Source organism: Cryptomeria japonica, chromosome 3 (assembly GCF_030272615.1).
Source record: "Cryptomeria japonica chromosome 3, Sugi_1.0, whole genome shotgun sequence".
Classification (NCBI taxonomy): domain Eukaryota; kingdom Viridiplantae; phylum Streptophyta; class Pinopsida; order Cupressales; family Cupressaceae; genus Cryptomeria; species Cryptomeria japonica.
In genome coordinates this window covers 472,100,559-472,124,315 of record NC_081407.1, presented here as the reverse complement: position 1 = coordinate 472,124,315, position 23,757 = coordinate 472,100,559, and the positions used below count along the sequence as shown (strand labels likewise).

The 23,757-nt window shown below is 36.4% G+C and overlaps 1 protein-coding gene across 6 annotated transcripts in view; it reads left to right on the top strand.

Annotated features, from left to right (window-relative positions):
• The first annotated feature begins 14,688 nt into the window (after positions 1-14,688).
• Positions 14,689-23,757, top strand: part of LOC131029587 (uncharacterized) — a 91,431-nt gene continuing 82,362 nt past the window's right edge. Inside the window, exons 1-4 of one of the 6 annotated variants that reach the window (XM_057960123.2) lie at positions 14,787-14,992; positions 15,325-15,381; positions 15,493-15,528; positions 15,645-15,769. In XM_057960123.2, coding sequence (XP_057816106.2) covers positions 15,677-15,769 — 93 coding nt within the window. In that variant the 5' untranslated portion in view covers positions 14,787-14,992; positions 15,325-15,381; positions 15,493-15,528; positions 15,645-15,676. The other 5 variants (XM_057960121.2, XM_057960122.2, XM_057960119.2 and 2 more) reach the window with 5 other exon arrangements.

Here is a 23,757-nt window from a genome sequence, read left to right as displayed (position 1 = left end):
AGAAAACTAGATTAATTTTGCTTGGTCATATGTGGATATGCCTAGTTTAGATCCTAATTTAATCATGCATCATTTATCCATAGCTCCTAGGGTTAAGCCTATAAAACAAAATTTGAGAAAAATGCACCCGCATATAGCTCTACTGGTCAAAGCTGAGTTGAAGAAGCTGCTAGATGTAGAATTTATCAGATCTATTGATTATGCTAAATGGATTTCAAACATAGTAACTATTTCAAAGCCAGATAAGAGTATCAGAGTCTGCACAAATTTTTGAGACTTGAACAAAGCATGTCCAAAGGATGATTTTCCTTTGCCCAATATAGATATCATTATGGACTTAACTACATGACACACTATGTTATCTTTGATGGATGGCTTTTATGGTTATAGTCAGATATAGATAGCCTCGAAAGACCAAGACAAGACAACATTTACCTATCCCTCAGGGATCTACTGTTGGAATGTCATGCCATTTGGACTGATAAATGCAGGAGCTACATATCAGAGAGCAATTAGAACAATCTTTCATGATATGATGCACACATTTATCGAAGATTATGTTGACGATGTTTTGGGAAAATCATATACTAGAGAGGAGCATCTTAGAATTTTGCAAAAGATTTTTAATCAAATGGAGAAGTGTAATGTACGCTTGAATCCTAAAAGGTGTGTTTTTGGAGTGACATCTGGTAAAAGCCTGGGAGACATTGTGTCAACAAATGGAATAAAGGTAGATCTTGAGAAAGTGAAAGCTATTATGGAGATGCCCCCTCCCAAAAATTTTAGTCAGTTGTGCTCTTTACAAGGAAAATTGCAATCCATTCGAAGATTTATTTCACAGCTAGTTGATAAATGTCATCCTTTCTCACATCTCTTGCACAAAAATGTACCTTTCAAGTGGGATAGCATGTGTGAAGAAGCTTTCCAGATGTTGAAGGATTATCTAATGAATCCACCTGTTCTTATGCCTCCTATTGAAGGAAAACCCCTTTTACTTTATATATAAGCTACTCAAGCATCTCTTGGTGCCCTTTTAGCCCAGAAAGATCATTAGGGGAAAGAAAGAGGAATTTATTATATCAGTCGAACTCTTGTTGTGTATGAAATAAATTACAGTTCAATTGAGCGAGCATGTTTGGCTGTAGTTTTTGCATCCCAAAAATTGCGTCATTATATGTTAACTCATACTATAAAGTTAGTAGCCAAGACAAATCCTTTAAAGTATTTGCTCAGTAAGGTAGACTTAACAGGGATATTAGCAAAATGGGTGCTCATTCTTGGTGAGTTTGACATATAATATGTAGATCGAAAAAGTTATCAAAGGACAAGTGATTGTAGATCAATTAGCAAAGGCACCTTTATCAGATTTTAAACCAGTATGTTCAGAATTTCCAAATACTTTAATTTTAACTATCACTAAAAATACATGGAAATTATATTGTGATGGATCATACACTCAACATGGATCGGGAGCTGGCATATTATTTGTTACACCACAAGGAGATACCATACCTAAATCATACTGATTAATGTTTCCTTGTACAAATAGTATGGCTGAGTATGAAGCATTAGTGACTGGAATAAATATGGCAGTGGAGTGGAAGATAACAAACCTTAATGTTTATGGAGATTCTCAGTTGGTTATCAATCAAGTGAATGATGACTATCAGACAAAGGATGAAAAGTTAATGCCATATAAATGTATGGTAGATGAATTTAAATAGTATTTTGTCTCTCTTCATTTTGAACAAGTGCCTCATATAGAAAACAAAGCAGCTGACGCTATGGCTACCATTGCTTCCTTGTGGGAGATACCTGAAAAACATGAGTGACGTGAATTTTTAGTTGAACAATTATATACTCCTGCATATGAAGACCCGCAATCCCAAGTTATATGTCATTTGGTTGGACTTGATTCTTCCATATATGGTGACATATATACCTATCTAAAATCCAGTACCATGCTGCTTAATCTATCCAATAACCAAAAATGAACCTTTATTCGCAAAGCCTCTCGTTACACCATTATAGTTGACAGTCCATATCGATGAGGTCTTGATGATACTCTTCTTAGGTGTTTGGAGCATGACGAATATCAAATTGCCTTGCGAGAAGTTTATGAAGGCATTTGTGGAACTCACTCTAATGGTCCAACTTTAGCTAAGAAACTTATTCGTGCGAGATATTATTGGCCGACAATGGAGACATATTCATATTAGTTTGTGAGAAAATGCAAGAAATGTCAAATACATGGTAATCTGATACATGCGTCGACTCAAGAATTGCGACCTTTGGCAACTCCATTACCCTTTTGTCAGTGGGGAATTGACCTCATGGGTAAGATCCATCCACCATCCTCTAATGGCCATAAGTTCATAATTACTGCTATGAAATACTTTACCAAATGGATCGAAGTTGTACCCCTCACTAATATTAATAGCAAAAGAATCGCTTCATTCATTTTGAATTATATTATCTGTTGTTATGGTATTCCCCAAACCATTATCACCGATAATGGTAGGCCTTTTAAAAACCAAGATATTGAAGAGCTTTGTAACAAATTTCATATCCAACACCGTTTCTCAACGCCTTATTACCCGCAGAGCAATGGCCAGTTTGAGGTCTCAAACAAAAAACATTATGAAATTTCAAAGAAAACGGTCAATGAAGCTGGTCGTGAGTGGCATATACAATTAAATCCTTCTTTATGGGCCTACAAACTAGTTTTCGTACACCCACCGATGCAACGCCTTATTCCCTATTTTATGGATCCGAAGCCCTCTTACCCATTGAGGTTGAGTTGCCATCATTGTGTTTCATTGAAGGGTTTGATGCCAGATGATGATTACCGTGTTTCTAGAATTAAATCTAGATGATGATTGCCAGATGATGATTACCGTGTTTGCCAGATGATGATTACTGTGTTTCTACAAATAAATCCTACTTTATGGGCCTACAAAACTAGTTTTCATACATCCACTGGTGCAACGCCTTATTCCCTAGTTTATGGATTCGAAGCCCTCTTACCCATTGAGGTTGAGCTGCCATCATTGCGTTTCATTTAAGGGTTTGATTTTCGTACACCCACTGGCGCAACGCCTTATTCCCTACTTTATGGATCCGAAGCCCTCTTACCCATTGAGGCAAAGTAGCCATCATTGCGTTTCATTAAAGGGTTTGATGCCAGATGATGATTACCATGTTTCTAGAATACAAGAATTAGAACTATTAGATGAGAGGAGACAAAAAGCATCTAATCATTTGAAGGCTTACCAACAACGAATGCCAAGAAGTTATAACCATAACGTCAAGCCTTATGTTTTCCAAGTGGGTGATCTTGTGCTTGAGGAGAATCCTTGTAATCAGCAAGGTAGAGAAAAGAAAAGAAAGTACGAACACAATTGGTTGGGTCCCTTTGTTGATGTAGCAACATACGGATCAGTGGCTTATCAACTCTCTACACCTAAAGGTGAACTGTTGAATGATCCAATCAACAATATACATCTTCATAAGTTTTATACTTAAGTATTTAAAAAACCCTAATGCAAGGGGCAAAAATACAAAAAAATCAAAAAATCATCCAAAAAAAAAAAAATTACTATAAAAAGTGCAATAAAAGCAAGTAGTGAAAACCTGGCAACAGGTGCTGCTTGTGACAAGCTAGCCCTTCCATCTATTTCGATTCTAAATATTCTTGTATCCTAGCCATAATAAATGCCTCTAGTCACAACTTATCCATCGTATGTCACAACTACATAATAAATTCTATCATGGCTTGTGAGCTCATGCTTTCATATGCCACTTCATTCATAATAAACTTTCACCCTCTTTCCATTACATACCTATACATTTTTCCTCTATTCCTAAAAAGGAAATTCATTCTTATACTGAGGCCAAATCCTTGACCTGGTTACAGTGTGGGATCTTTGAGTGCCACATTTCAGAGGATAACAATTTGGACTTTGATGAATGGATAACAAGTAGCAAAACAACATGCATTTTAAACATTATCAAGATATGAATCATTGGACGATGAGTGTTTGAAAATCATGAAATATCAACTACAACGATGAAACATAACATTGATAATCTATGATCACAACAAACTATGCAATGGGATGGTTATATTTGTTTTGACATGAAAGCATACTTTTTGCATGAATGATTCAATGTTTCTATCTTGGTTTTTGTTGATCATGCTTCCTATGCTACTCTGGGATGTCTGAGACTAGAGGAGCTATGATGGAGCATGGTTATTTTTCTTTGTCTGTTGCTTGTCGATTATTCTTTAGTAATGTATGTACTCGTCTAAGGACATGATTGGCAAAAGATCATTGAGGATATTCTGAGTTATGCATGAAAGAGGATAATCCTTGTCTGTTTCTAAAAGGGATACTTAGGTCATCTCGATCTCATTATACCTAGATGCTTGTATTAACTTGCTAAATCAAAATCCATGTAAGAAATACTCAGGTTATCCCGATGTAATTATACCTAGGTGCTTGTATTATCTTACAACATTTTAAAATATCAAAGATGAAATAAAACATTGTTATAATGTGTCAAAAAATATGACAAATTCATTTAGGTAAGTTTTGCATTTTTGTACTATTCAAATAGGTGTTTCATTTCATTTCATTTAGTCATGCATAAATATCAATGGTTGTTTAGAGGTATGATTGAGTATACTTGGACAACTAAAAAACAAAACATTTGCATTCATTTTAGTGTTTTTAGGGTTCATTCCATCAATTTAGAATTCATTACATTTATCAATTAAAGTCTTTTAGATTCATTCATTTATCACGTTATTATAAGCATTTCATAAATACATCTTACATCACATATGTATATATATGCATTTCATAGTACACCATAATCATATAGTAAATAAAATCACATATGCATCATCACCATTATAAGCATTTCATCAGTAAAACATGAAAAACAACATATAAGAATGATACATCCACCATAAGTGTGCATAATAGGCAACATTTCTAAATCACTGCATAATCATGCATATATGAATTATCTTCACATGAAATATCATAATATCATCAACATTATAAACATAGGTCATGAGAACTAAATCATATAGGTCATCAAAGATCATCATCACAATAAGCATGTAAGTCAAATAGAAACCACATATATAGTCCATGAAAGTCAGTATGCATATCATGAATCATAAAATGTCCAAGTATGCAATGATATAAGAATCTAAAACTGTACAAATCCCAAATAATATAATAAAGTATAAAATCAAGTCATAATACATCAAGTAGCACTACCACCAGAGGTTGTGGGTCTCGGAGCTCCTGTACCTGCTCCACTAGATGGTCCTACCCTTGGATCTAGGTCTCTGTGAGGTGGCCCCATGACACCAACACTCTCTGTCTGAGCACATCTAGATGGTTGTTGAGAAGTTGATACATAACTCCCTACTCTTTGACTAGGAGGAACCACACTCTCATATAAACCACTCCAGTGAGCTATCTCCTTCCCAGCCCGAACCATCTCCCTAATAGTACCCCCATGTACTCCCTATGTGCCAACCTGCTCAACAACCTCTAACATGCCCTCTACCCATCTGTATCTCTCAATGGCAATGTCTCTCTCTAATGTCAAAGCCTGCATCTGAACCTGTAGCTGATCAATCTGTGCCTGCAACTGTACAAGCGCAACCCTCAATGCATCCCTGTCATCATGAACTAGCTGTACCATTGTCTGTTGTACCTCTGCCTCCTGAACTTGTGGTTGTTGTGATCTAAATATCCTTTTACTAATAAGAGGTACATTATCCTCTAAATCATATCCCCCATAACCACCAACACCCCCAATATCCTGCACAATACACAACAGACCACCTCTACCTTTTGTGCCTCGACCTGCATCCCTAGCTCTGCCTTAGCCTGCATCATCACCCTTCCCTTTATCTCCTCAACCCCCTATATCACCTGCATCTCAGCCCCCATCTCTCCCACCTCTGCCATGATTCATAGGAAGTCCTCTAACCTGACTCCAAAAGGTCCACCCCGTACTCAAGCTCTACCTCATCTCGGACCTCCTCTCCTAACTCCTCTCCCGTCATCTCCTCCCTCTCCATATCCTCCTCGACCACCCTGACATCACCTCCTCCTCAGTCGTCTGTCTCTATCATCATCATCATCATCATCATCATCATCATCATCAGAATCACCTGAACTGGGTGGTGGCTTTGCAGGATCAATCAATCTAGGAAACGAATGCTCTGTGAAGTACCGAGCATACTCCTTTGTCATACTAGTATCCAATATGTGTGGTCATGGATCATATGCAGTATGAGGCATATCAATAAACTCTGCATACACAACATCAAATGAATGAGATGGACCCCATTATGACCTGTCCTTGTATGTTTGTGCATACAAGGCAACTCTCTGTGACATCCCCTGTACTCTACCAATCTGTTTGTAAACTTGGGATATCACTAGATGCTCAATAAAAAAAGGTGTCCTATCAATGAGGTATCAACTGTGATAAATCACTAGAAGTACTCTCGTATCATCTAGCCATGGCTCGCAAGTGACATAAGGCCTCCATACAACGGTATCCATAGTATCCAACACATATCCCCAATACTCAAGCTTACCCAACTTGGGTTAGGTAACGACACCTCGATACAAGTATATGTAAGGTTGTCCATCTCCTCGGAGCCAATCATGAATAGGCCATGTGATAGCTATGTGCTCCCAACACCATATCTTTAACAATGTAACTCTTGAAGCCAAGCTAGCAACACCATCATAGACCACTTGATGTAAATCATGGTATAAATGTGCTAACACACAAACTCCCCAGGCATATCGTGTCTTGTGCTGCATCATTTGTAATAGAATGCAACCCCAACTAATTGAAAGACCACGGGATCTCCTGTCAGGACAGATAAAACTTCTAATCAAACTAGCCAAAATGGAAGGCAGAGGCTCACAATACATCAACATATCCTCCCATCGCACCTCAAAGGCATCAATGCTCTCATCACCAAATATTGTCCGCAAAGCTGTTGTACCACCCATCTCACGATGATCATACTGTACAAGCTCACCAGTAATGGGGATGCAGAGAATCCCATATACATCGTCTAAGGTCACACTGATCTCTCCAGTAGGAAGGTGAAAAGAGTTGTGGTCACTATGCCACCTCTCTGTGAGTGCTGTCAGTAACCCCCCGTTCTCAAGCATACACAGGAGGTGTCTCAATCCACGAGCATCTATGTGTCTAATCGCCACAGTGTCTAAATCAAGAATCAAATGTCTCATAGAAGGGAATCTCTCCCGACACTGGAGGACATCTAAATCCTCCTGGAACAAAACACATTGTTATCTAAGTCAGTTATCTATCAATCAATCAAACTATCAATGGTAAATTGTTGCTTAGCCTACCAGCTCTTCATTAGAGACTACATCGGTCTCTTTGAGCAAATATCAAACAAACAAATCATTCATCATGATTTCTTTATCAAAGTCAATTATTGAACAAACTGTGAAAACTAGCTAAATAACAAAAGCGCTATAGTTATAAATAAAGGTGCTAACACATATAACATCTGCGCTAAAAAACATGGAAGCGCTACAACAATCAATAAATGTGCTACACATATTAACAAATGCACTGAAACCAATAAATGTGCCTAAAAATTTCACATATGCGCTATTCAAATTGACAAATGCGCTAATCTCAACAAATGTGTAACACTATCAAGCAAAGGCGTGAAAACATGCAACAAATGCATAAAAAGTATGAAAGCACAAAAAAAACTAACATATGCGCAATAAAATTTAACATATGCGTGAAAAAAACATACATGCGCTAAACAAATTCTCAAATGCGTGAAAAAACCTTCTAAATGCGCTAAAATATAAATGAAAAAAAGGGAAAAATTAGGGAAATGCAGTATTTTAGCAAAAATTAACCTAAAATCTAAAAAAAAATCACACAAAAGCAAGGATTTCGAATACCTACTGGAGGACCATACTCTGGCGGCCTTTGAAATCTCCTGACTCGCTCAAAATGATGACTATGTAGTGGAATCACCATCCCGACAGTTGACAACACTCTACAAGTCTCCAAATAGGATCTCCAAAATTCAAAAGCTCCAAGTGTGCAAATGAGGTGGAAATGGGCCCAACTTACCTTTTATAACTTAATTTTGACCTAATGGGAGTTGGATAAATATTTGTAAAGTGAGGGGAATTTTAATTTTTCAAAATTATAAATTCGCACAATCAATTGTGCATTATTAAACATTTCGTGAGATTGATTGCTCAAACAAATTTATCCAAATGTTTTGCACATTAACCTCTTGAGGGGGCATATACCATTGAAAATTTTATCGTCGTCAAGGGAAAAATCGAGACTTGATTTTAATTTTAATTTTTCTTTGAAACAATGTTATTTCAACATCGTCTCAAAGAGGGGCAAAATGTATACACCTAAAAATGGCTATGATTTATTAAATAAATATTTATTATTTATTTAATGATTATTCTTCTATTAAATAAATAAATTGAAAAGTTTATTTATTTTAATTCATTTAGCTTATTCTTCTATTTTTTAATTAATTAATTAAATATTCATTATTTAATTAATTATTTTCCTAAAGTCTTCTTGGTTAAATAATTCAAAATTATTTAATTATCTACCTTTTCTACCTCACTCTTTTCCACATCACCTTATCTTGCCAACTCACTCTTCATGTGGCTAAATGTTATTTTTTCCTAATTTTTAGTTAGCTACATTATCTTCAACTCCCACTTCCTATATTCCCTCCACTACTCCTACATCTTTGGAGGAGGTTGTGTCCACCTCATCCTAATCAAACTCAACTTGTCCTACATTTCCTAGATTGTCTCCAACTATCCTATATTCTTGGAGTTTCTAACTGTGGTCAACTCTAGCAAGCTGCCACTTGGATTTCTCTCCCACCTTTTCCTCCATCTTGTATGTGTAGGAGGAACATCTTCCACTTTCTTCTCTCAAATCTCAACCAAACAAATAATAGCCATCAACTTATCAAGATTCACCCTTAACCATTGATCTTTGCCACATGGGATTTTGCTCATGGAAAATCTATAAAACCTGCATTTTTCATTAGTTTGAATCTAATCGTAATCTTGCACTCCTGTCATTTTATAGCATTTTGAGCATTTTCACAGTGTGCCTTTGGCTTAGCTTAGATACCATATGGCTTCATAATATCATTTTGCATATTTAGTTTGCATTTTAAAAATCAAAGACTATTGTTTGTTCATCTTTGTCATCTTGAAGATCATTATAGTGCAGTTTGAGAGCAATCAAGTCATATAACTCAAGAGCAGAAGGTTATAGGACACAATGGGACAACAAAGGGGAGTTTATTTCTTTTGAAATGATTTCCTGTATTTTATTTCATTGGTAATCTAGGAGCTTTCATAGTTTCTATTTTATTTTCTAGGTTACACAATAATAAATGGTAGAGATTGGACTAAATGTGTTGCCTTCTTAGTCATCACTTTTTACTCAATCAACTTCTATCACAAACTAATAACTCACGATGTAAACTTTCCTCAAATGCTTTCTAGGTTTTTTGCTCCTCTTTTTCGGATTTCTAAATCATTTTGGAAAAAAAAAATTCAATAAGAAATGAGAGATATCCCCATTTCAGTGAAATTGTTTTTTTTGACTTTTCTAGTACTTTCCAACAACAACTACATGGTGACAATTGCCAATGTTTTTCTTCTTTTTAGCTGCTTGAATGAAACAATCCTTCCACAAATGACATGTTAATCCTTCTACAAATACTTGACATTTAATAATCACCGTTCATCATGATATATTATCATAATGTAGCATTAGGTAACTAGACATACAAATTCTTATCAAATATCTTTTACCATAGTTAATGCTTCATAGAATCAATGTAAAGCTAATAAATGTATTAGAATGACATTATAAACATGGGTTAAAGTTTCATGAGTCATGAAATAAATAGGACAATTTATAAGCTCGTCATTAATAATATATTGACAAGTGGTGTACTCTTGTGTTAATCTTGGCTCATGACCCAATTCCTATTCATGGACATTTCATATTTATTTGCACCATTTTCCATAGAATTGCGATTCTTATATCCTTATTCCCTTACTTATGTTCACCGCCTGCCTCAAAATTATCTCACCACTATGTACATTATCTCCATCTCAATTTTATGTTACTCTTAAAAATAACTTATTACTTTACTCAACATAATTGATTAAAGTATCCATTATACATTCTAACAATTCAAGTGTTAGTAAATACTGATAAAAGCACCTAAAGACGCTATTGGGTGGCCCATGGACACATATATAAATAGTCTAAGTGGCAAGCACTCCACAATAAAACTTTGGTAAAAAATAAAAAAAAATGTTTAGTGCTGAACTATTTAAATATGTGCTTATCAAGGATTCAAAAGTACCTTTAAGTGTTTTTATTAGATTTAGAATGTGAAGCTTACAATGACATTCAAATCCATTATGTGAGTCCTTGATAGCAAATTCTTTTCAATTTTTGATCTAAATAAGAAAAAGTAAAAAAATAACATGAAAAATTATGATCAAAATAAATTTAAAAAATCAATAATCTAAAAAGTTAAAATAACTAAATCAATTATCTTTGAAGATCTTTGACCCCATAAATATTAAAAGCCTTTCTATTCACTTCTATTGTAATTAATATAACATTGTATTTTAATGTAAAATATAAATTATATGCAACTTAAATGGACTAAATACCTATTATTAATCATAAACATGTGTGTTCTCTAACTTTTCTATCCAACACCAAAAGACCAATAGTTGAACACAAAAAAATTATTTGTTGTTATAAAAACAACATATAATAATAGAAGAGTCATTATGGGCGGAATCTATTTTGAGGTCACGGAGTAAGTCATTGCCCAAGCAACCAGTCTATCCCTGAAAGGGAGAAGATGTAAATGCAATAGCCATGCTGCTAACAGTGAAGGGCTTAACGAGTTTTTCAGAGGAAAGCAGACTCTGGTCAAACTTAAAGGTGGGTTCGCCAAAGAGGACCTCAAGTATCCCTGGGATATGGTATGTCTCTTAATCATGAAATATTAAATTACTTTGGAGGGACATCATACGATTTTTTATTATTATCACTTGCCTCTGCTGAACCATTTTAGGAATTACGACTTGCTTTGTTTGCCTTTCTACTTACTCCATTCTATGAAGAGTTCTATTAAGGATGCCCTCGACCCTAAGAATGAAGGAAAACCTCCAATTCCCCTCCACCAAGATTTATTTATAGGCTTTATGATTATCATTTGGCCCTCTACCTCCCCAGAAATATCATGCTTGTTCATCCCCCTTTTCTCGCCTCCCACCCTTTGGCGACGTTTGCTAGTGGTTTTAGCCAATCTAGGTTTTTTCAGCTCTTTAATGAGGCATTCACTTCCCCCGCAATGCCTTCCTCCTTTGTCACCATTACTGAGTTAAGAACTCCCACTTGTCCTCCCCCCTCCTCTGGGCTAGACAAGAAGTCCTCTGGCTCTAAAGGAAAAGGCAAAATAGGGAAATGCAAGAGAATTATCATTGATAATTCTAGTTTTGAAGAGTCAGAGGAGGAAGACCCTATTGATGACATAGCTGGAAGACAAAGGTCTTATAGGTTGGCTTCCAAGGGCTCCACTGAAAAGAAAGGTGAAACTCGCACAAATGCTGCTATTGAGGAAGACCTCGATGAGGGTGAAATTGAAAAAGATCCCATAAGGGAAGAGAATGTTGCTGCTAGCATGAATATTGCCGACTTGGAGGATCTCGACCCCTCTCTGAGACCTGATGTTTCACAACAAATTGAGAATTAGGTGAAAGTGACCCTTGACAATATCATTGATGGGATGGAGCCTAGTATTGCAATGACCTCTAACCTGGAAGCCCATAAAGATGATACAGTTGCCTTGGAAGGCGTAGGTAAAGAAAGGCAGATTGACAGAAATAAGAAGTAAAAGAAAAAGGACAAGGATAAATATTTTAAGGAGGATGAGAACATAGAACCCACAGACCCTAAAGTGGGTGAGTTGTAGACCCTTAACAGTAACCTGACAACTCACATTGATAGCCTAGGGCCGAATGGAGAAATTTAGAGACCGAAGGAGGAAATATGTGCAATTAACAATAGGTTGGACGTGAGAGATAAGCAATTGGTTAGCATTAACAAGTTCTGCATTCGGGTTTTGCACAGTTCAATGCTGACACTTTTTCTTCTCTGCGATAGAATTGCTAAAGATGAAGTTGATAAACAAGCTGCCAGGGAACTTTACAAGTTCCTCTCTGAAGACTAGGAGAAGATCATAGATATGATAGGGGCTCACAAATTGGCACCTTAGATCTTGACTAGTTTTTTTGGTTTTTTGGTTCTCAGGGTATACCTGTTGGCTTGACGATGATTTTTGTATTTGATGACTTGATGTGTTGTCATTGATGGCACATCTGTTTTGATTGTCATAGTCATCTTAGTTTACCAGTTGAGATAAACCGGTATATTTGAGTCATTGTATTGTTAACCGATATTATATGTATAGTGGAAGTCTAACCGGTACGAAGATGTCTAAACCGGTATATGTAGATAAGTCAATCAGTTTTGATCAATTCCAGAGTTATCGGTTTTGAGATGCAACAGATAAAGTCAAGGAGGAGCATGGGGACAATCACCCAGTATGAATTCAAAGTGAATCGGTCTGTGAGTTAATATTCTATTTTAAGTGGTCAACACTGAACTAGTATCGATGTTCTAACTGGTTTCCCCAGTTTGTGTGATGAGTTATCACCGACTGTGATGTGTTACCACCGACCGACACTATGGCGGTGATTTGTGTCGTGTTAAGGAAGATTGTCCTGATTCATTGAAACTAGGAAATTGTGTCAAGGTTCAGGGGCCGACATGAAATCTAATATCTATATAAAGACATTGTGATGAGTTATTTCATATAGAAGATACAAGTTATGATATGAGTTGAAGTTGATGCGATTTGTTGAAGGAATTGCAGAGTATGTCAGTGATACAGTAATGTATGCGCATAAAAGGATCTAAACCAACAAAAGGTGCTATTCTTAGATTAATCCAACTGTTGTTTTCTAACCACTACAACAATAAAATCCCTTAACTGGGTAAGCTCCAACAAGCTTCTTTGTATAAATCCTCTAACAAGGTGATTCATTCATTTGGATCTAAATCCTCCACTGAGGTTACCTTTAACCGGTATAGCTCCTAACAAGGCTTGAGATCTCTAATAGGATCTGCTCCTAACAGAGCATTTGTAGACCTTAACCGGTCAGTTATCTATACTGCAGATAGTTAATTTGTGAGTTCCATCTCATCGTGGTTTTTCCTAGTTGGGTTTTCCACGTATAAATCTTTGTGTTATGGTGAATATTTTGCTTGTGGTGAATACTTTTATAACACTTTGGATTATATGCAAAGTCATTGGTAAATTGGTTAAATGTTTTTACCGGTCTGCAACTAAAGTGTTACTATTTTTGCTTTCACCGATTCACCCCCCCTCTCAGTGCTTTATACGTTTATCAATACCCTTGATGTTTAATTCCTGCGAAATTCTTATTTGGTTATTTCCTGCTGAACTCTCGTCTAGTTTAACTGTTTTTTTGATGTTGTTGATGTGCTATGGATAGTCTATGACTATGTTAAAAGGTCGGTACCCTAGTTAACGCTGCTTTATAATAAAAAATATATAATATAAAATACAATTTATATTGCACATAAAGGGACCGATTGTTGAAAACTAAAACCTTTGGACAAACTCTCACATTTCATGTAAAAAACAAGGCATTTATTGTGTTCACCTTTTATATTTGTGATAAATAAATTATTAATATGAAATACTTCAATGCATATACATTGTTTTCCTAATAGTTGCACACATAAGAATAATATTTTTTCACTATGATAATAGTACTTGTTTAAGTGAGCATCATATTTTATAAATCACACACATATAGTGGATAGCTATAATGTTTTATTTGAAACAAAAAATGATTTATTTCACTTGTTCATGAATGTATTTATGTTTTTTTTTATATAACACTTATAGGTTCTCTTGTGTTCAAGTATTGGTCAATTTTGACCAACATTTGGTAATTTTTCTTTACCTATTGCTGCCTCTGAGAGTTCCTTGGTAATACATGCTAGCGTCATAGATTGTAGCAGAGCTCAACTTTGAGGGAAGACAATCTCATTCAAAAAGTTAATAGTGCATTTGGCGAAGATACTCGTCATAAAATTGAGGCAAATGTCAGCAGAGGAAGTACATCATTGGAAGAGTATAAGTGCGTGCAAATGAAACAAAGGTTTAAAGATACTCACCTTCCAACTATAATTTACATCAAATCCAATCCAATAATATTCCATCATGCAAAAGAAGTGTCGTTCCAGTTACTAACATCAAAAATTTGATATTACTTGCATTTATAATTTTAAGTAATTTAAGTAGACATAGCATAAATTAGATTTTTTTTCTAGAATTAGAAAATTATAAGAGGAGAGGGTCACTACTTAAATTACTTAAAATTAAAATTTATTTTAGACTAACTACTAAAGATTTTAGTATATATGCCCGGGTCATTTGAAAATTATAAATGCAAGTAATATCAATATCTTGATGTCAGTAACCGGAAGGCACTCCTTTTGGATGGCGGAATATTATTGGACTGGATTTGACGCAAATTACAGTTGGAAGGTGAGTACCTTTAAACCCTTGTTTCATTTGCACGCACTTATACTCTTCCAATGATGTACTTCCTCTGCTGACATTTGCCTCAATTTTATGGCGAGTATCTTCGCCAAATGCGCTATTAACTTGTTGAATGAGATTGTCTTCCCTCAAAGTTGAGCTTTGCTACAATCTACACGCTAGCATGTATTACCAGGGAACTCTCAGAGGCAGCAATAGGTAAAGAATGAATTCTGTGCATGTAAGATTAGGTCTAATCACCTTGACTCCACCTCCAATCTACCAAAGACAGAAATTTCCAGAGGGCTCTTTTTTGTGAAATTTTTTTAAATCATTGAAAAAGTTGCTCTAGATTACAAAAATAGTAATTATGCTTCTGAAGGCTCTGAGAAATTTATTTATTAAATCAAACCTGGAAACCTTTAATTGACAAGGACAAAATGAATGGACCTAAATAAATACAGATATCAAGCCCCTGGAAACTCGCTATAAGCCTCCTTTACACTATTGGCTTTTATAAACTAGTGGGCTCATTCTCTTCACTTTTACAGATTTGTCTTCGCAGACATCTTGAAATAACTATCCACCTGCCCCAACTTTTGAGTCAGGTTAGTTTTGATCAATAGCTTTTTTCCTGAAAAAAGTATTACCACTATCATTTTTTGTCCCTGTTGATGCAGAATTGAACTTCTTAACCATGGCATCTGCTGTTCGAATAGGTTCTTTGGTACCTGAATGCAATTATAGTTGTTCAAGTGAGCACAATTTCCATGCATTTATCTTTGTCTTTTTGGAGGGTGGATCTCTTTGGGCATGTACTTCTATGAAAGAGTGTCTAATATAGTGTTCTGAATCTTCTGATTCATGGCAGAAATACAGCAAAGGAGACATCACTTTACAAGCATGCCAAAAACATTTGCTATTGCGAAAAAAGAAAATCAAAATTTTCAAATTTTGACAGGTCTTAGGGACTTGGCACGGTCTCATCAGTATAAGGTACACATAACTAAAAGCTAGAGCTTCTGGTTGAGAGTTTAATCTGTTTATTAGATATCTTACAGTAATCAGTTGATTTTTATTTATAAACTTCTAGATTATTGTTCATTTTAACAGCCAAGCTGAGAGGGTAAAGGGCAAAATTTACCTATCATTATGGCAAGGAATGTTATGATTTGGGGAGACTCGTCAACTAATCATCACCAAGAAATCATATACCAAAGATTGAAATATGAACATCATCCAAGAGATAACAAAGATTTTTAATTGATTTGACCATAATTGAAAAATTTGGACCCGACAAAAATTTGTAGATCTAAATTTTATTTGGATTTGATAACTCCATCAAATTTCTAAATAATGAATATACATAAATTTGTAAAATGATCTTTAAAAATATGTATAGAATAAACGTATAGAAAGTCACAAGTAGACTGTTCTTCATTAATAGATTAAAAAATGAGTTCAATGCATGTCATAGGATAAATCTGTATTATTGTTTTTACAAGTTTCATTACTGAAAAATATGGGCTCAAAACAAATATTATTTTTTGCTTTTTAAACTCACATCCGGAGCCTGAGGGCAGCAGCCCTCTGTGGAGTCAAAGGGCAGCACCCCTTGTGGGTTTGAGGAGTGTCACTCTTGGTGTGTTCTATTGTGAAATATGGCAAGGTTGAAGGGTGGAGCCTTCACCACCAAGCTCAAATTAAGGCCTTAAAGACCACATAGACCTTTAGACTTGTGAGTTTTTATGATTTTGTCAATGTGTTGAAGGAGTGAGAGCTGAGAAAAAATTTGAAAAATGATTTTGATTTTCATTATATGACTGTGGGTGAGTTTTTCCCATTGACTCGCGAGTTTTAGCAAGTAACTCTTGGAAACTTGTCTTTGAAACTCAACAAGTTTGAGGTCAAAGTACTCAGGACAAGAAATTCCTTGTGAATGCTCAGCGAGTTTTAAATCTATGAATATGGCCATCAAGGAATGAAGAGATTATTTACAAGAGATTAGAAGAGATTATTACAATTTTTCTATTTAGTTTCCATTGGATCATGGATATATGAACTTGTTTCCCCTCATGTAAAACAAATTCACATGCAATATTGATGTTTACATAGAAATCTTATTGACTTGATATTCAACAACCCTTTTCTACCTATAACAATCTCACATTTCTCAATTGATTTCTCATCTCAGAGTGATCTTTAACTTTCCATTGCACAAAACAACATTGATAACTTTGAATCTCACATGAATTACAAAACATAAATAATTTTCTTGGAAATGACTGTTGATATTTGTTATTAAATGTACAACATTTGAATTGATACACAACCAACTCAACCACGATACACCATATTATAGTATCAATGATATTAGATGATAACAAAACACGCGGTGAACATTATATGCTAATATGGAAAAGGTGGTTATATTTTTCAATTTCATTAAATGTACTCTTATAGGGAATGAAGTATTGATAGTGGCAGCAGTTTTACAAATCAAATTATTTTTTTTTCTTGTTACAAATATGAATCAACATCATCTAAAAAAATACATGAACGGTAAAACTTAAGTTGTGTATCAGCATCATCTAGGAAAATGTAGGATATATACTAATGGTAAAACTTAAGTGTTGTATCGACATCATCTAAGAAAATGTCGACCATATGCGAATGGTAAAACTCAAGTGGTGTATCAACATAATCTCAGAAAATGTTGACTTTGTACAAATGGCAAAACTAAAGTGATGTATCAAAGTGGCTCTTGTGCAATGCAAAATTAAAATACTTGAAATCTTTTAAAGAGGCTATTAATCTCATTTTTGTAGTGTCACAAACATTTGTAGACATGTTGACAACCCAAATGAGCCATTCAAGCATACAAAGAAATAACCTTGTGCATATGAGATTCTATCATGTCTCATCAGATTTTACTCGAGCAAACGCAAAGTACCTAATCGTGTAGGTTATCTCTTCAGCCAAAATATGAAGTTAATGAATGGAGAGAGAGAAACAAAAGTTTGTTAGAGATAGTATTAGATAATGTTTGAAATGTTGATATAAGATGCTTGGTTTTAAGATAGTATAAACAGGTTTCTTGGGGCACGAAAAATGTATGACTTGCTATTAGATGCTTCTAACACAATAGAATTTAAGACTCAATACAAACATCATGTCAAAAATATCTTAAAATTTTATAAAAGGGTTCAAAGCCCTAGCAATTCAGAGAAAGTGGGAAACAATAGGTCAGGAGACCCTAAATAAAAAATTTCAAGACACAAGGTGGTGATTTCAAAACATTTGTAGAGAATGAGTTGTATCAAAGAAAACATGGCCTGCATGGAAGTCAATTTTTTGTTAGTGGAGCTTGAAATCCCATGTAAGTAGAATACTAGAGAAGAGTGAAAATATTGGAGGCGGGGAAAATATTGATGGATGGTATAGAAGTTGGATTGGAAAAATCAACTTAAATAGTTGGCATGTGAAATCTTTTAGATAGTCGTGTGATTACAATTGTGATTAAATGGTAGTGTAACTAAAATTTGGTTTTTGAAGAAAAAATTGTGTCCTGTACAATCATTTTCATTGATGTTTTTTAAAATTTAAAGAAATCTTTATCTAAGCTTTCCAGATGTCCCTATAATTCTATTACATAGGTAAAGGTTTGTTCATTACATTTGACTAGGCACACTTTTCAAACATGTATTTGCAGTGCAATGTTTTAAAGTTCTAAGGAAAATCTAATAAAATAATTATAGTTCTGATATTCATTAATCTAGATTAAGTAGATATCAATTTCCTCATCAAATAGATCAATTTTTCTATTCAACCTATTTGACTCTTGGATGGTACATTCAATGATGTATTGGGCAAGTTAGACGTTGATCCTCTTTACATGCAAGTGTTAGACACATTGTTGTAACTAGTTTGAAATAGATTTTTTTTTTGATCGGTAATAAGATTATTTTATTAATAGAACCGAGATTGAAACTGGCCTGAACTAGTTGTGGCTACAATTAGGGAGCCACCTCCCCAGGAACACCTCCACCCTCTAGTGGAGGGGCAATACAGATACTCCCGAGTCCCAACCAATCCTTTCTTACCCTTCTTTCGTTTCACCTCAATCCATCCATCCGTTTGAGCATTCTCCAATAATTTTAGATTTTGGACCCCAACATTATCCAATTCCTGAACAACTTGGTTCCCATCCCTAAACCCTACAACACGACCTCCCTGAGAACCAGACCCACCCTCCATCTTCTGTTCAGATGCTGAACCACCCTCCATCTCTAGTTCAGACACACAACCAGCCTGTATAGAGCTGCAACCCAGATGAGAACCACCATTTTCTGCACAATCCAATCCTCCGACTGCCCTTTGTATATTATTGGTTGGTTCCAAGGCCTTTTCACTAGTTATATTTGCAAGACTCCCCACATCTTGGGGGGTGCTCGGATCTCTTGCCTCCTTATCCACTGTATATAGTTGTGGAGTAACCTCTTTCCACCAGGACGCCAGACGCCGGACGCTTCACCCTAAGCCTAGTGCATGAATCAACATTGTCTCTCGTCTTAAAACATCTCCTACATCTGAAAGGAATCCCTTCATAATCCACAGACTGAAGCCAACTTCCTTTGGAGGATGTGATAGAAATTTTTGAAGGGAGGCCCATGGAAACATCCATCTCAACCAACAAACGAGCGAAAGTAGTATGCAACAGATTTGGAGAGTCATCATTAGCCATAAAAAACTTACCTGAGGAGTTTCCAATAGCTTCAAAATAGGAGTCAAACCAATACTGCATTGGAAGGTTGGAAGTCTGATCCAAAGAGGAGTCCAATCAAAGGACTCCGACTCAGGGTTGAAAGCCGGGTGTCACAATTTCAACATCAACACTTGTTTGTCCTCCCAAATCCAATGACCACCCCCAAGAACTTTGTTTTTGTCTGCCACGCTTTGGAAAACCACAATGAAAAATCCATGAGCATGCGGGAAAATCTGCACACAATCCTCCACCAAGGGTTCCCAATTAACCGAAATCCATTTGTGCAAATCACCAAGACTCGACCATATGCCTCTAAAGCGTCCAATAAGCCCTAACTCTGCAAAAACCACTTCATTTTGTTCGACTTCCTTCTCAACCTCCTACAAAATTAAAGAAACCGACTTGGCCGCAGGAACCAAAGTCGTAGCAGCAAGAGCCGAGTTACCCGTGCCATGAGACACACCTCCCGACAGTAAATAGTATTCCTGCTGTCATTTTATGACACCCTTGCTCCATCAGTGAGAATCGATCAGAGATATGTTCCATGGACCAGCGCTGCCCCAGTTGATCAAGGAGAAAAGTAGTAAATTTATGAAGTGTGAAGTGTTGTCTTGTTTGGAGGAAGTCCCTTCCCTTTGCTTCCCTTTCCTTTCTCTGTTCCCCGGAACTCCAGAACCCCGAGGTTTCGAAGTTCCTTCTCTTTGCCTTCTCTTCTTTTCTTCTCCGGAACTTCGGAACCCCGAAGGTCCCTCCTCGTCTTCTTCCCTTCCCCGGAACTCCGGAACCCCGAGGTTTCGAAGTTCCTTCCCTTTGCTGCCTCTCTTTTCTCCTTCGCGGAACTCCGGAACCCCGAGGTTTCGAAGTTCCCTTCCCTTGCCTTCTTCGGAACTCCGGAACCCCGAGTTTCCAAAGTTCCTTTCCCTTAGCCCCTTTCTTTTCCCGGAACTCCAGAACCCCGAGGTTCCGAAGTTCCTTTCCTTGCCACCTTTCCCTCTTCTCCGGAACTCCGAGGTTTCAAAGTTCCTTCCTTAGCCTTTTTTCAGTTCCCCGGAACTTCGGAACCCTGAGGTTCCGAAGTTCCTTTGCTAGGTCTCCCCTTTTTCTTTTGCTTAGTTTTTTCTTCCCTTCCCCGAAACTCCAAAACCTCGAGGTTCTGAAGTTCCTTCCTTGTCTTCCCCACTTCGGGAACCCGAGTTTCCGAAGTCCTCGGACTTCTTTCCGGCTTGCAACACTTCCGGATGGCGTGATCAACACTCAAAGCTTTAAATGCTCCGACGACTTTTGTGACTTGTGCACCTTCTTTTGTGGAGCCACGGGGGTGCATTTAATGATTTTAGCAAGATTTCCATCAAGAGAGGTACAGGGCCATGCTTGTTGTGGTAACTTATGTCATGTCTGCATGCTCTGACTTTGGAAGGTCAGTCAATCCACCCTTCTCAGGGTTGCATTTTTCAGGGTATGGCTAGGTTGCTTGCATGTACAGAAAGTCAGGGGTATGCACTTCCCTGCACTCCCAGACTGACATTTTCCTGCACACACAAGAGTCATGATCACTCTTGTAACGAATTTTCTATATAAAAGTTGTTAAGCCTCATTGTAAAGGGTTCTCTCCCTGCTGGCTTGAGCTATTCTATGCTCTTTCACTTCTCTTGTATTAATCTTGCATTTATGCAACTGTAAGTTTGGCCATTGGCCTTATAATGAATTGAAATCACCATTCTTGCCTTCCTTCAACTTATGTATGTTGTGTATGTTTCCTTACCTTCATCATAGGTGTATGTTTTGTGGCTCTTCTCTCATATATGTTGTGCTAATTTATTTCTGAGTGTGACTTGTGGGAAACCTTCTCCCCTCTTGACATTCAGCGAATTCTAACCTCCATACATGCATTGGGGTCACTCATACAACTGAAGTTTGTGTATCTTTTGGGTATTTCAATTGATTCTTTGTGTCATTTCGGGTAGGGAGAGAAACAATCTCTTCTTGGTGCATCACCTCCTTTTATTTTAAGCATTTCTCTCTTCCCTTTTCCTCTGCAAGTTGTTAGGATAGGCTTAGGAGTAAGTTTTGAAGTGTTGAGTTGGTTCAACACTTGCACCTGGATTGAGAAGGAAGTCAACCTTCTCCGGAGATTCAACCCCCTTGCGCAAGGTCCCACACTTTAGGTTTGTTTCCATGTTTCACAAGGTTGCTGAGTTGATAGCTCAGCAAGGGTGCAAGCTTTTGTGATAACAATTCCCTTAGAACCAAAGCACTCCTATCGCTTCCCCCCACCCACCTAGCGTTCTCTATAAGGGGCTGAGAGCGGGATTGAAAACCCAAACCCTGGCGAACTCCTTCATTCTTAGCATCAAAGCCATTCCGATTTCGTGCTGCCACAGAGCCGCCGTTATCACCGCTTTTTGACTCCACACCCAGCCGAAAACTTGCACTACCACCCTTCGCCACAGTCGCCCAACTTCAGGCCCCTCAACCTGGAGAAAATCCAGCATGAGAATGCCCTTGCGAAGAAACCCTAGCCCATAGAGCAACTCGGAGCGACATTGTAAATCAGTTTGAAATAGATTTTGGAGGAGATTTTATCTAGGTTTATCTGGGAGAGTGTCAAGATGAAGTAAGTTGGCATATTTAATAGAACAAAGAAGGCATTTTTGATTAGTAATTTTGTAACAGTCCATGGGAGCTAATGAAAAAATTAGAAGACTCCAAAAACATGGGCCTTATGCAGGGAGTGGAGTTGTGATTAAAAGTTATATTGTTGTGCTTGTCAGTTGAAGTAATTAGTTAGTAACATTTAGTATTTTATAATAGCCAGAGGTTGGGCCCAAGATGAAGTAATTTTAGTTGCTAGGAGACAATTAATATAGACAAACCAGCGACACTTAAATAGATGATATTCGTTTCTTCTGGTTGTGTCGATGAGTTCAATGATGATGACTTCCCATTTGATGAGCATGAAAACATGGTTGTTGAGGGACACAAGGAATTTGATATGTGTTGAGAAATCTCACTTAATGTGAATGGTACAAGCCTGTACAAGGAAAGAAGAATAAGGGGAGAGGAAGTTGACTGTCAAGAGTTTTTCAAACCTGCTGCAACCTTCAACCAGGACTGCAAAAACATGATTTCTAGATGCACAAGCACCGTATAAACACAAATCAGGTATGCAGTATAATTTAATGTTAAATACACTCCTACCTGAGTAAGATATAAACCTTATACACTGAAAGTACAATTTCTAACTTTCTATAAATGATTAATGAGAAAATTGCCAGCACTTTTTGTCTGATAACAGCATAAAGAATTATTGTACAAAACACCATAGTTCAAAAACTTGTGAACCAGAAAACTTTGTAGACTCAAATTTGACTCAATAACCTGGCAAAACCCATAAACTAAAAAAAAAACTTAAATCCTTTAAAAAAATTAATTTTATGCAAAATACATTAACACAATGTATTAAATGAGTACGTAAAAATGTTGGGGAAGTGTTTTCTATTAGATTGAATACAAAATAACTGCAATCTTGTGTCGTCATGTGAATACAACAGCTGATAAATGTGAGATGCTCAATCATCGTTAAAGAACACATATCCATGCAAGTTACAACAATTTACAATTCCCTCTTCTCTGTATGCATTCTAGTGATAGTTGTAAGGTTTTCAACAAGGTGCTTGAAGACCGAATGTTAAATAAATCAAATTTATTTTCTTAACATTGCATCAATTGCACAACAATTGAAACTTCAAAATGTGGAAGCATAAAACAAATACATAGATAATTAAACCTTCAAATCAACTCTTTACTCCTTTGAAAAAATTACACAGAAACCTTTGCAAGCTGTTCAATACTCAGCTACACGGTAGTCTACAAGATGTACAATGATGTTCTTGTATATTACATTCTTCTATCATGCTCCTATCTTTATAGTGTTCAACTAAAAATCTAATCTTTCAAAATGCATCTTTATCTCTTACAAGATATGAATTGGAAGATAAATCTAAATCATTAATACATGTCTACACTTAGTTAGCTATATAAAGACTCACTTTTTACTAACAGTGAAATGCAAAATATAATAACTCAAACCACCCAAACTATTTCCAACACGTTCACACTGAACCTTTAGAAGTTCCTATCCAAGCTAAAAATTCAACACTACCTATTAACAAGGAAGGGATTTTGCACCAATCCAAGTTTGTCTTTGAAACTTCAAACT